At 32.2% G+C, this 14,743-nt stretch overlaps 1 protein-coding gene across 1 annotated transcript; it reads left to right on the top strand.

The window, feature by feature from the left end:
• Positions 1-2,820: 2,820 nt before the first annotated feature.
• LOC112288378 (CASP-like protein UU1) lies at positions 2,821-4,776 on the top strand. The gene is made up of 3 exons (XM_024532495.3): positions 2,821-3,777; positions 3,901-4,042; positions 4,259-4,776. Exons 1-3 carry the CDS (start codon positions 3,479-3,481, stop codon positions 4,466-4,468), a joined length of 651 nt encoding a protein of 216 aa, XP_024388263.1. The 5' UTR covers positions 2,821-3,478; the 3' UTR covers positions 4,469-4,776.
• Positions 4,777-14,743: the final 9,967 nt, after the last annotated feature.

Below are 14,743 nucleotides of genomic sequence, written 5' to 3'. Positions count from 1 at the left end.
TAGACGCATCTATGGTATGAACTTCACGAGCCTCAGCTCACAATTTCTTATTTTTTTGGAATATTTTAATAAAATATTTTGAAGTACGGCACGTATGTGCTAAATGTCCAAACATTCTGCACTTATGGCAAGAACGCATCTTTGATTTTTTTTTTCTACTATAATTAATAGTAAAACGTTTATTCTTTCCATATAGATAGAAATGGTCTTGACTATGACTACCCTGATACTTATGAGCACGTTTCCCATGTTTATATAATTTCTTCTTAGACTTTGAAATATTAAGTACATGAGATTCTGGAATTGTAGTTCCAATAAGACGAGCTTCCGCATTGTGCCAGAGTAGCTCATTTTGCTTCTCCGCAAGAAGTAGATAGGACATGAAATCAGAATGACTCTGAAGTTTCATATTCCTATATTGTTGTGCAAGTACAGCAGATGTAGGAGGAAATATAGAGAGAGTTTTCTCAATCATTTCTTCTTTAGAAATGCTTTGTTCACATAATCGTAATTATGAGAGAATACTATATATTTCACTATTGAAAGTATTTAAATTTGGAAAATCTAAGACACGTAAATGTGTCTAATTATGACATGCACATGGAAGAAAAATGGTCTTTTGATGATCAAACCTAGATTTAAGATTCTTCCAAAATTCTGCAAGGTCTTCCATTTCCAAATATTGATATTGTAATGCAGGTACAAGATGACGACGAAGGAGAAGAAGTGCTTTCCAACGAATAGCAGGAGGTATAGAAATACTTGTTGTAAGAGATTCTTCAAACATAATAGCATCCGAGAGTTGTTCTGCAAATAAATTTGCTTTTGCCATTTTTGCCCATAATAGATAATTGTTTCCATCTACAGTCAATGGTAGAAATAAAAGAGCTTGAAAATGTTGGGATGCACTGGTAATAGTTGGAACCATAGTAGAAGTAGTTGAAGATGTTGAAGCACTGATTATAAATAAATCTGTAAAGAAAATACAAGATCAAATAGAAAAGTTGAGTAAAACATACTTTAAAATATAAAGTCAAATAAAATAATAAACTTGAACTTGAAAAAAATAAATATATATATATATATATATATATATATATATTAAAGAGAAAGTTATAGATTAAGGTAGCAAAACAGTAATAAAATGGCAGCATGCAGCGGTAGGTGCGGTAGGATGGCAACGGCAGGCAGCAGCGGGCAACGATGGGCAGCAACAGACAATGACAATGGTGGCAGTGGATAGCGGCAACGGCGACAGTAGTGATGGGCGGCAGCGTGAGCGGCAACAAGGTGGTAGCGATGGATTCGGCGTTTGTTCGGTAGTAGTTCGGTGGCAAATGCAGGGTGCAATAGGGAACAAGGAGCAAGTAGAGGGTAGAGTTGGGCTAGATCAAGTATTGAGAGCAAGCAAGGTAGGGAGTAGAACAAGTGCTCTAAGCAAGTAGCTAATGTGTGAGGGACCAGCAAGAAGAATAAGATCATGAGGCAGACACTAACCAAGGGTAGCAACAGGTTTGAAGAGTCAAAGATTAGAGCAAAAAAATTATGATAGTAAATAGAAGAGAGTCCTGCTGATAACATGTTGAAAATGTTTAGAAAGACAAGAGTAATAGTAAGTCATACCCACACACAAGAGTAGTAGTAAGTCATACTGTCACGGACATAATAATGTAAGCTAGTAATTATATATACAAATAGATAGAAGTAAATAAAAGTAGGTAAAAATAAGTTAATTCTATAGTATTTAATATGAAAGCTTCTTAGAAGCTTCATAGATGCTGCTTTGACTTCATAGGTGTCTTTAATTGACTTTTTGGATTAGAAACGTGGTCAACAAGTTGGCCATGTGCCACACATGTTGTTAGCTTGAAGATCAAGCTAACTATGTGGCCCACACATAGAAAAACTTGCCTTATAAGTCAAGGCATGTGTCTTACAAAGTCAACACATATTGGAGGTCCTATAGAACGTCGCCATGTAGCTCCTAGTTAGATAGTATATATAGAGACAAGAGTGAAGGCTTCTTCACTCTTGTCAACTCCTTTCTTGCTTCTAGTCTAGTTTCAAGGGTCTCTAATTTTCTTGTCTTTTGGCAATAGCCATTCCAATTTCTCTTTCAATATATATACTTGTTTATATATATTTTTTTACCTCTCTTTGAGTGAAGGCTCACCTGTCTAAATTGTTTTTTCATCGAATTCTTATCCTTGACACATACACACAAGAGGGTTTCTAAGGAGAGAGACCTTTACACACACAAATCTATTGATCTGGTTGTGTCTCGTATACAAGAAGAGAAAAGAGAAGAAGATAAATAGTACTTCTCCACTAGAATCTAAATACTATAGCTATAGTAATTACTATAGTCTATAGTAAATATTATGGAGAGCGCCGACTACATTTAATGATCTCAACAATCACAATGCCCGATGGCATGATTCTCTCCTAGTAATGTTATACAAAGACATGACCCCAATCTGAATACAACATGATATTCTAACAAAATTCCACTTATTGATTTCTTCCAAAACAATAAAAAATTCTCCACTAAAACAATGTCATTGACTATGCAAGCCACAACAGAACAAAAGCACAATAGCATCCTAGTAACATTGCCCCACAAGCAAGTGAAGAAAATGGATGCACTGTACAACCCTATTGACCACCACGACCACCACCAACAGCATGCTAACAAGCTAGACAGATAGATATCCCTTGAACTCCCACATATCCCTTAACAAGGAAGGGTTAATAATCAAATCAATCAATCAATCAATGAATCAATCCCTGTACATCAAGGAATACCATCACGCATGAATCCCTGCAATTCAGGGTTTTAGAAATAATTATGCCACTGTCGCAAAGAAAGACCTCCATTAAGGAAATTCACACTACTTACAGGAAGGAGGGGCGTTATCTAGTGGCGGTGGGTGAAGGTGCTTGCCAAATTTCTGGAAGGCGGCCTCGGAAAACCTGGGCAATTACAGAGAGGGCCATGCTTTTCAACTCCAACGTGGAACATGTCTCCCTCACTGTCATGTTAAACTGCATCCAGCCGCAACCGGCACTGTTTTTTTTCTTAATGCAACACGCTCCACTCTAGCTTATTCCATCTTGCACTGCATCCAGCAGCAGCAGCACCACCTGCATCCTTTTCAGGATCTAGAATCGAGAGCTAAGACCAGGTTGCATTTAATATCTTCATTGGAAGCGTTGTCATCTAGCAGTACAATTAGGTGTGGTAGGTTGAGGTTTAGTGCCATACAGTCCAGTTGACAAGAGGTTTGCTGAGAGCAATTGGGTTGAGTCGTGGGGTCTGGAGCTGGACTGAACTGTGTGCGTAGAGGGATAGAACCAGTTGGTTGAGGAAAGGTTGTTTCGGTTGTGGGGTTGTGGTGAACCAACTTCGGTGGGGGTTTGTGTGCGTGGTGTTTTGGAGGGTCGGGTGGTGGGAGGAGTGTTCAAGTGAGGTGTTAGAATGGAAGGGGGAGCTTGGAACTCGGAGACTTTCACCAACACGAAGCCTGCGGGAACAGCGGGTGTGCATGTCCCGCCTGCGGGATCTGCGACACCGCCTTTGTACCACCAGCCCGCGTTGGGCGCGGGCAAGGAGTTGAAGGCGTTTGGGTTCGCGACAGTCGGTCTACGCATTGCACAGTTCGTTTTCACCCTGCTTGGGTTTGCCGTTATGGCATCAAACCAAGCGACTGTATACGTGGAAGATCTTTTTACTACAGAGGAGAGTACTGTGAAGTTCAGCTCTATCGAGTCCTTCATGTAAGCACTGCCCCCATCACTCCGGAGATTCTGTCGTCACTTTTCCTTGGTTTGGTTTGATTTGACATACGTTGATGCCAAACAGAGAGGCTGACGAAATGGTTTCCTAAATTTTTCTTGCAGAGGGCTACTCGCTTTGGATGTAATCGTATGCTTCTATGCGCTAGTGCAGCTGATTCACTCCATTGTCTGGGCTTCATCCAAGGGATCATTCTCCTCGTCGGCCACTACGGGCCTCGCTATGATTACCTTCCTCTTCGATTTGGCAAGTTTGGTCTTCCCTCTCCTAAACTATGTCCTGCAGTATGCCAAAACGACATGACCATTTTTCAAAAAGTTGGCTTCATGTATCCTCCGCGACACTGTAAAGTTGCTGACATGCTAGCATTAGAATTTATACCAGTAAACTCGAAACAAGTGGATATTTGTCGATTTTGTGGTCCTGTATCAAGGAATAATACTGGACTGGCTGGGGTAACAGGTTTTGGCGTTCGCTCTCATTGCAGCCGGCGGCGCGGCTGCGGACTCGACTCAGATCTGGTCTCAGGAAGGCTTATGTGATGACACAGGCATCCCTAAATTTTGCCAGAAGGCTAATGCGTCCATTGTCATCTCCTTCTTCGCCTTCGCCTTCTTGGCTTTCTCGTGCATTCTATACCCTCTTCGTCTTTTGAGGTTGGCCAAGCAGTGAAGCAACTCTAGGCTGTAAAATGAGTTCCTTTCATGGCATGCGTTTTCTCTGGAAGAGATTTACTTGGGCAAGAGAATCACTTAGTAGTGTGCCCATGTTGTACTGACATGGATATGTTTTTAGAGATTGCGATATGTATCAGGAGACGGACCAGTTGTAAATTTAATGCAAAAATAAGGTAGGAGGCACTTGTAAGGCACCGATTCCAGTACTCCTGATAATTTTCTCTTTGTATACATGACTTGTGAACTAAAAGATTCGACAACACATTACTGGAGCCTCAGTGCTCTAAGCACCACTCTGGAAAACCTCTGTCGAGATTACTCGTAACACCAAGTCCTTTGAACATGAACTTCAGATGAACTTTGGTCTACATAGAACTTCCAATGCTGTTACTTCTGGAACTCTCTAGACCTGTTTGGAACCACAGGTCTCTCTTGCAGTCACAATAGCACCAGACCATTGACTTTACTGCAATCACATTACTGATGCTTTAGCCCGTCAATGGTGATATAGTTTCAAAACGTGAAGTGCAATTCTTATAACGTGAAGCGCAAAACAGATGATGGCACCTTGCTTAGATAAGCTACAATCATGCAACATGGGGCAACCAAGTTGTGCAAACTCTGACAAATTGGTAGTACCATTTCCTGGTTTTGCTCATGAAATTCAACTGCTCATAGTTCCACGCTCACCCTTGTCACAGCCAACATCACCAACTCTGGCCATGCTGACGACTCAGAAAGAAGGCCACGTTGTGGGGTGTTTCTGCAGCCTGGCTGCTTATGATTAGCTGGCTATGATGTTAAAACAAACATGAATACTACTAACAAAATAATACAAAACTTTTCCATTGTAGTTAGTCAGATATTAATTGCAACAATTCATTCCAAGCTGAGTAATGCAGATTCTCATTCATGAAGTAAAACCACTAATGTTTTGTTGGCATTTTGAAATTTATTCTCATCAGATTTTAGTCATCTTTTGAATTAAAACTAACTTCAGTTTAATATTATTTTTAAATAAATTTAACTGTATGTACAAAAAAATAAAATAGTGCTAGTATTTCATCATTAAAAAAAATTAATGTTATAGCTAAAAGGGAAATACAGATAGAATAGATACTAAAAAAAATAAGAAAAAATATTTGGAAATTTAAGGCAACATTTTCATTTCAGCTTTAATTTATTTATGCTTAAATAAAAGGTCTTAAATATTTTAAAAAACAACCATTAGGTAAAAATATAGATTTTTTATATATCGATATTTAAACATTAATGGTGATCCAAGTCAATTTTAAATAAATTAACATAACAATAAAAATAAAATATATTTAATATATAATTTAAATATTATATATATATATATTTGACATATTAATTTAAAAATCACATGAATCAATTAATCAATGTTTTCATGTCATCCTTTCTAACTTCAAGTTGCATCAACACTATTTTTAAGCCACATTATCAACACATTCTCATTTCAAATAACTTGATATTCTGTAGATAACTACATCTTCTATTCTTGTCACTAATTATATCACATCTTTATGATGCATCAATTCTATTGTATCTCCCAACATCATTTCTACCTTAAAATTGCTTCAACCACATCTTTTAACATTGTTTCTAACTTCAAGTTGCATCAAGTTGAGGTTCAAAATACTAGCTAAGTCCAAAAGTAGGATGAGACTATGAATCCCTCAAATCTCATGCGGTAGAAGATGAAATTGGGCAAAAGATGGGTGTTTTTGCATCTTTGACATTGCATTGCTGCAAAAGGGCCATAGGATAGAATTATATTTTAATAATTTTCTAAGAAAACTCATTTAATTAAGTTTCTCTTCAAAATATTATTTTGGTATAAGATATTATGTAGGTTTGTTTTTAGGAAAAATAGAAAAAATTAGAAAAGAAAAGTAGGAAAGAAGAGAAAAAGAGGAAAGAAAAGGAAAAAAAACAGGAATACGATCAGGAGGGCCTGAGGCTGCTCATGAACGGCGACAGCCTCTTCGTCGATGGGGTCCGGCCGCCCGGATCCGTACCTCTCTCTTGTTTTTTTGTTTTTTGTTTTTTTTTCGGTACGGATTTCGGCTCCGATCGAGAAGGAGTTTTTTTTTTTTTTTTTTTTTTTTTTTTTTTCCGTCGTACGTGTGCTGCTGCGGGGTTTGCAGCAGGGTTTGGTGCAGTCAAAGTGTTGTGGTACAGCATCCTAGTTTTATCGGTGATCAAAGTGGAGCTCCTATTCGGGTGTTCTACAACAAGCATTTACGTTCAAAGAGTGGTGGTGCCCCCTCTAGTTATGCCTAGCTCATTGTAGCTCTGTTTTTCCTTGATTTTCTCTATCGGGGTGTTTTTTGGAGATCCATTTGCAGTGGTGCCGCTAATTCTTGTTTATGTTGTCTTTTCTTCTTCAACTCAATGTTACTGTCAAATTCTGTGACTTTGCAAGAGAGCGTAAATTTGGTTTTATCCTGCTACTGCTCTAGTTGTGGAAGCTGATTGTCTTGGCGATGGTTGATTCTAAGCTCGAAGACCTCGCAACGGCCCTTGGTTGAAGTTAGCAACTGTGTGGTATCGATTTTTTTTTGGTTCCTGATTGGTGCTCCGTTGGAGTCAGTGTAGACGTTCTCATGGTGGCGGTGCAATTGCTGTCGAAAACCTTGCTAAAATTGCTGCACTGACCCTCATCGACTCAAGTTGCTTCCATTTGCTAGTCGTTTTGTTTGTTCCCTTTCGCTCTACATCAACATCATCGGTGGATCAAGTGCGGTTCAAGCGATCCCTTTGGTTGCTGAAGCGGCGTCGGCGGAAGTGCGACATTGAGAATCGACTGTGGGTAGGCTCCTCTATTGCTGTGACCATCGACAGTGTGGCAGTGGTTCAATGTTGCATGGAAGAACGAGTTGTGGATTGATATATGTGCAGCGGTAGAGGTCCCATTGATGCGAAGATGGTTGGTTATTGGCCAAGACAGGAGCAACACAATTGAGAAGAAAAGGGGGTTGCTACAGTTGTTGACGGCCCCGATTATTCTCAAGTGTGGACTGTGCACTACTCCCTGGCTGTGAGCGGTTGATCTCGCCATCAGTCGCAATTCTTCTTATTCTTTACCTTTTCCACATCAGTTCTTTGTTCATGGCCAAGGATACCAAGGTTGTTGCAGGAAGTTGTGAATTGTAGCAAGTTGTCCATCATCGACGCTGCCGAGCTCAAATGCTAAACTTGGGTGCTAATTTTACTACTCCAACTTTGTTGTGAAGAAGGAGATCCAGACACAGAAGGACTACAAGTTCATTAGTTGCCTTGACATTATTGTGAATAGCCTTGGTCGTGTTTACGGAAGGCTGACGGTGGAAAGGACTTGTTGAGAGTTCTACATAGCAGGGCAGAAAGGCGTGAATTTAACACAAAGAAAAAAATAAAAAATAAAATATGTAGCTATTATTGTGCACGCAATTAGATGAATAAAGTATTGCTTGTTGGCTCTATGGTTTAAGAACTGTATTGTTGTCAATCAAGGTATTAGATTAGAATTGCAGATGATAATAGAAGGATCAATTGTAGTGCATCCAACTGCTTAGGATAGAGCTTAACTCTCAGTAGAAGCAATGCTCGTAGCACTCCCTTTAAAGTGTTTCCTCATACTCTTGAATTTGTTAGCGATATTAATCATCAACTTGAACCAGAGGAATCGAGTTCCAGGAGGTGATTCATCAACATCAGTTCATCATCACCTTCCAGTGGAGTCCGAACTGTGACCAATTCAAATCATTTTTTGTGGATGAAGTTAGACCTAGTAGTAATTCTAGTCAGATGAATATTGGGTAGCAGATGAAGGGCCGAGATTGGTTAAAGTTGTATTAGGGTTAAGGATTTGGATTGGACGAATTATTTGGATGAATTTGCAAATCAAGGATGAATTTTCATTCATGGATGATTTTTTAAATTAATAGATTAATTTTGATTAAAATTAAATAAATAATAATAATAAAAATAAAACTAATAATAATAAAAAATAAAAGATAAAAATAAGAAAAAATAATTAAAAGAAAGAAATATTTATAGCATTAAATTTTTGAGTGATTTATTATTGTGAATGTGAATTAATTGCAGAGTTTTGGTTGAATTGATTGAATTATTTAAGAAGAATAATGAGTGATTTGATTAGAGCTTAATTAATAGCTATAACTATTAAAATTTACAAAGTGAATTCACTTTTTGTGAACTAAAATAACCTTTTAACTAATGGAGGTTCATTTTAGCTCATTGGTAAGTTAGAAACCTGACCAATAAGCTAGCTATGTATTGCATATGTTGATAGCTTATGATATAAGTTAACAATGTAATACACATATAAGAAACTTGCATTGCAATTTAAAACATATATCTTACAAAGTCAATAGGTGTTAGAGGTTCTATAAAACATTGCTATGTAGCTCTTAATTAGATAGTATATATGGAGGCAAGAGTGAAGCCTTCTTTACTCTTATTAATGCCTTTTTATTCCTTAATCTTGTTTTAAGATTTTCTAGTCTCCTAGTCTTTACCAGTAGCCATTCTAATTCAATATATTACTATCTTTGAGTAACTTTTTAATCTTTTTGAATAATAAAAGAGTATATTGACTTTTCTTTCTTTGAAATTCATGTCCTTGACAATTTAACAAGAGTTATAATTCATTATTCTTGTTTTGTTCTAAAAATGAATCGATTATCCTACTTTTATTTTTGTGTTTTTAAAGATTGCACATGACCTATATTTAAATTAATTTTTATTTTTCTAATACTAATTTTTTTTCTTAAAAAAAGTGAATTACCTCTCTTTATAGAAATTTTTATTTCATATTAGAGGTTGCAAATTTTTCTTTTCTAATTTAACTTTTTGAATTTGTTTGAATTGTGTATAGAAGAAAAAATTATAGATGCTACTCTTGGCGAAAATAAAAATAAATTTGTAATTATTGCACATCTTCAAAAGCTTATTAATACTCTTAAGGTGGAAATCTTATGTATTTTTAATATGAATCATGAAGATATTATTCCTATGCCTATAGAAGTAGTCAATAATAAAGTTCAAAGTTTATGTCAAGAAGTTATATAATTATGAAAAGTAAATAGATCAAGTTTATAATTGAATCCAAATAGTCTTTCTACTACAAATATAAGGGAGGCAATGATAAGTATGCCAAAGAAATTTAATAGAACAAGATCTTGTTCCATCAAATTGAAGGTTTTTACAATAAATAAAGTTTTATCTAAAATTATATTTTTTTAATATCTTCATAGATTTACTCAAGTTGGATTCATAAGAGCACTTTTCTTTAGAAGTGCTCTTTTTTGATTTGCACCTTATATAGAAAATATACACCTTTCATAACTACTCTATAATTTAAATTTATTTTTGGAAGTATTTATAGTTATATTTAGAGAAAGTGATTAAAAAAGGATAGTAAAGATGTGAGTCATCAAATTGACTCATTAGTTGTTTTAGAATAAAAAGATGTATTTATAGAGCTTAGAACCATAATATATGGTGAATAGTATAGAAATGTTTAGACAAATAGAAAATTAGAATGTTAGTTGTAGAATTGGAGTTTTAGTAAGTCTTGGAGGCAATTATCTTAGTTGATTTAGTATTTTTTTTACTTATTATTGAATATTTAGGGATATTTATTAAGGTAAATATTTATATTCGCCTTCTATCTATACATATTATTTATAAGAAAAACTATAAATGTTAGTTAGTAGTTGGAAGAAGCATGAGAAAGAACCTCACGTTTTTTTAGTTGATTATATAAAAGTAGGTTTTATAGTAGATTTAAATTAATTTTATTACTATAAAAATCATCAAGGTATTAAATTATAGCCTTCAACTGATAGTAGTATTATAGAATTATTACAAGAATTTTTATAATTTATTTAGAATTTATTTAGATTTTTTTAGGAATTTTTAGAGTAATTTCTAAGACTTTGATAAAAATGTGTTTTACCACTTAACTTTTTATTTATTTACTTAACTTTTTATTTATTTACTTGTTATTTTTCAAACCTTCGTAACTTATTCATTGTAATTCGGATTTATATGTTTTTTTATACCATTGAAAAGATTAAATTTTTTTATTTTTTATTTTTATTTTTTACTTTTTATTGGATGAAAACTCAATGAATAGATTGTGACTAGTTTTGTAGTGTACAATTGCTTAGTTGCACTTGTTTCACTTGTTTTTTGTATTTTGTTTTTTTTGTCTTTGTTCTTGCTACTTCTACTTTATACCACCAATTACAACTAACTCTTAATTGAGGCCATCTTGTAATTTAGGTTGAGGAGTGAATTTTACACTCACAAAAGATTAAGCTTATATCTTTATAATAAGGATCATGTTCAATGACTATATATGTTGTTGAATTCCAAAATCATGCTTGTGACTTGGATTGAAATGACAAAGCCCTTATTAATCAATTTTGATTTATCAAGAGCAAATTCATTGGCACAATTTATTGCTCAAGCCATTGCATACAACAATCGATGCTTTCAAAGACAATAAGAATAAAGATTTGGTTGAAAAGATACAAATTAATATGGTATGTTTTAAAGCTCTTTTTGAAAAAAAAAGATTCATTGTTGTCAAGAAGATTTGTACTTATATTATGGAAAATCCAAGCAAATTGCTCAATATTATTCAAAGAAGTAATGCAATTACAAAATAAAGAGTATGATTACCAAAGAGAACAATGTATTGAAAAATAAATTTTTTTAGCTACAGTAAGGATGATGTAGCTTCAATCCCTCACATTATTTCACAATAGAAGTTTGTTTAGGATCAAAAAATCACAAAGTCTTATCTTTATTATATTTAGGAGTGTCAAACTATTTTATAGACAAAGATTTTGTCAAAAAATAAGAAATATCCTTACTGAAAAAAAATCAAACCTATACACATAGAAGTAATAGATAGTCATTTGTTATCTTTTGAAGATGTTACTTATAAAAGTAATTCTTTTAGATGTAGCAACTAGTTTTTATAATATCCTAGTAATATTTAATGTGATTAGATTCTTTTTTATTTCAATTATTTTAGGATTATTGTGGCTAGAAAAGTATAATCTTCACATAGATTAGATTTCTTATAATCTTGATTTTTTCTATAGTTTAGCCCAAGATTTTGCTAGGCAAGTAGAAATCTATAAGATTAATACATCCAAATCATTATTAATAGTTGCAAGAGCTTTTATGTATATTGTAAAAGAAGAATCAATTTTTGTTATAAATGCCACATCTATTGTTGATAGAAAAAATATTTCAAGTGGTATTCCAAGCCAAAACAAAGATTATCAAGAAATTTTTTAAAAAAAGAATGCAAATATTCTTCTGGAACATTATTTCTATGATTTTTCTATCAATCTTCAAGAAGAAGCTCAACCACTATTTGGGTCAATCTATAGCCTATCACAAAATGAGTTGGTTGCATTCAAAGAATACAATGATGAAATTTTGGCTAAGAATTTTATATGCAATTATAAATTTCTAGTTGAAATTCCTATCTTGTTTTTGAAAAAAAATAAAAGAAAATAAAACAAAAACAAACAAAAAAAAAAAAAAAACAAAAATTTATAGATGTATGTAGACTATTAAAGATTTAACAAGATTATTATAAAAAATAAGTATCTTCTATCTTTGATTTCAAAACTTTTTGATCAACTCAATTAAATAAAAATTTATATAAAAATAGATCTATAAAAAGCATACAACTTGGTATGTATGAAAAAAAGAGATGAATAGAAAATTACATTTCAAATAAATTATGGACATTTCAAATATAATGTCATGCCTTTTGGACTTAAAAATATACTAATTGCTTTTCAATATCTAATAAATGATGTCTTTCATGAGTTTTTTGATGATTTTATCATCTATTATGTAGATGGCATCTTCATCTATTCTAAGGACATAGAAAAATTAAGAGATATAAGATTTATTATATTTATTATATTTATTATATTTATTATATATTATAATATGAAGTTTATTATTATAAAAATATGAAGTTTATTATTATAAAAATATGAAGTTTATTATTATAAAAATTAAGAGATATAAGATTATATGCTAAGATGAAAAAGTATATATTTCACACAACTTAAGTTGATTTCTTAAAATACAATATTTCAAATGATAGTTTTATGATAGAACTTAAGAAGGTCCAAGCTATCATAAATTAAAAGATTCTAAAAATAGTCGAAGATGTGTAATATTTTTTAAAATTTGCTAATTATTATTAGAGCTTTATCAAGAACTTTTTTTAAGTTGCAGCTCCTCTTATATATGTCATATATAAAGACAAACTTGAATGGAATAAAGAAGCTAAAGTATCTTTTAAAGTCTTGAAGACAAAATTTATTTCTACATTAAATTTTAAATTGCGTCAACTTCTTCAAGGCAATTTTTATGAAAATAAACACATCAAAATTTGATATGGGTGTTGTTTTGTCACAAATAGAAGTGGATGATAAGCTTCATTTGATAGCTTTTTATTCTAAGAAATTTTCAATAACCAAGATTAATTGTAAGATCCATAAAAAAAAATTCTTGCAATCACAGATTCATTTCAAGAATGGTGTCATTATCTAAGAGGTGCTTCAAGTCTAGTCATTGTTGTTATATTGTACTTCAACTACTATGTAAAAATAATACATAGATATATTTAATATATGATCTACTATACAATGTAATGAAAGCCATATTTTTAGATTTTAGTTGGTTACAAAATATGATTAGATTACTACTTTGAAGTAGTTAGTTTAAAAAGGCTATTATTGAGATTTATTTTATATTGATAATAGTTTTTATATATTTAGAGCCATCTTAATTAGACATTGATGATTCTTAAAATTTTATTTTGTTTCTTTTATTTGATATTTACGGCACATATTATATAAAACTTATTAAAAAAAAGTTTAGAGAAGGATTTTGTATAAAAAAAGATATTTAGGCCAACCATATAGATGAATGGAGATGGATGATAAAAATCTCTATTTTTATTGGCCAAAATTCCTACCAATGGACTTCAAGGAGGTTGCCTAAGGCCTTATTAGGGATTAGGATTACTCTTTTGAAGCAATTTGAACATCAAAGATTAAAATCGTCAAGTTTAGGATTTTGGATATGGTTTTGGTAAAAAATTTGTATGATTTGGAATTTTTATTAAAAAGATATAGATGCTCAAAGTTAAGGTGTTAATTTTGTACCTATTATCATTCTTTGATGCATAACAAACACAAATAAAGAACTTTTGAGGATTAGATTATGTAGTTTGAAAGTTGGTTTAAAGGACTATATTTTGCATATAAAAAAGGATTAGAAGTTTATTTAGAGTAGCAATGACTACTTGAAGATAGAACTTTCAAATTAAGGTTTGATAATGAATCAATTTCATGAGGAATTTGGTGTTAGCCATATTTTGAATATTTGGACTAATCTTTGGCTAAAATTCTTGATAAATGTGTGTTACTTTGTTGTAAAGCTACACAACAAGTTTTATATCATTTAGATTTTGTATTTTTGAAATATGAAGAAAATAGTACTTGGATCCTTGTAAATTAAGATTTAGAGCACTTGCTAGGATTTCTAAGATGCTAAATGATTTGTAGTAGATTTATGGTTAATTTTTTTTATTGTAAAACTTAAAGGTAAATGCTATATTATCTTAAAATTTGAGAAAAAACTCAAAATTTAGATCAAAAAATATAATATTTTAAAATTCAAAGAAAAAAAATATTTTATAAGAAAAAAATATTTTATAAGAAAAAAATATTTTAAAAGGATTTTTCTATAATTTGGGCATTTTATGCAAAGTGAAGAGATTTTTGGAAGCCAATTCTTCATATATATTTTAAAGATAGAAATATAGAGATATGAAAAAATTATAATATACAAATGGATTTTTGTAAGGAGATAATGGATTTTCTTTGAGCTTATAGAAAATCTAACTTATCGGCAAATAGTTAGTTATGATTTGATATAATAAAGGATGTTAGGGCATTTTTAGATGCTTTAGAAAGCCTTGAATTAAAATATTTTTAAATATAATTTATTATTATTATTACAACATCTTTCTATATTAATGCATATATTTATCTTTTATAATAAAAATAAATCATTTATTAGAAATTAAATAATAAGTTAAAGCTTAACTCTCTATAACTAGATATTTAGTATATTTTTAGATAGAAAATTATGCCATATAATATTGTATATAAAAATTACAAGAACC

Source organism: Physcomitrium patens, chromosome 11 (assembly GCF_059467195.1).
Source record: "Physcomitrium patens ecotype Gransden chromosome 11, ASM5946719v1, whole genome shotgun sequence".
NCBI lineage: Eukaryota > Viridiplantae > Streptophyta > Bryopsida > Funariales > Funariaceae > Physcomitrium > Physcomitrium patens.
Note: the sequence above shows the minus strand (reverse complement) of the source record. Positions and strands in the feature narration are given on the sequence as shown.

What these genes read in the sequence shown, in the direction of transcription:
- LOC112288378 (XM_024532495.3), top strand. Translation starts at nt 3,479, where the DNA reads ATGGAAGGGGGAGCTTGGAACTCGGAGACTTTCACCAACACGAAGCCT. An exon ending in AGCTCTATCGAGTCCTTCAT is followed by an intron (nt 3,778 to 3,900) that starts GTAAGCACTGCC and finishes TTTTTCTTGCAG; the next exon opens with AGGGCTACTCGCTTTGGATG. An exon ending in TTACCTTCCTCTTCGATTTG is followed by an intron (nt 4,043 to 4,258) that starts GCAAGTTTGGTC and finishes CTGGGGTAACAG; the next exon opens with GTTTTGGCGTTCGCTCTCAT.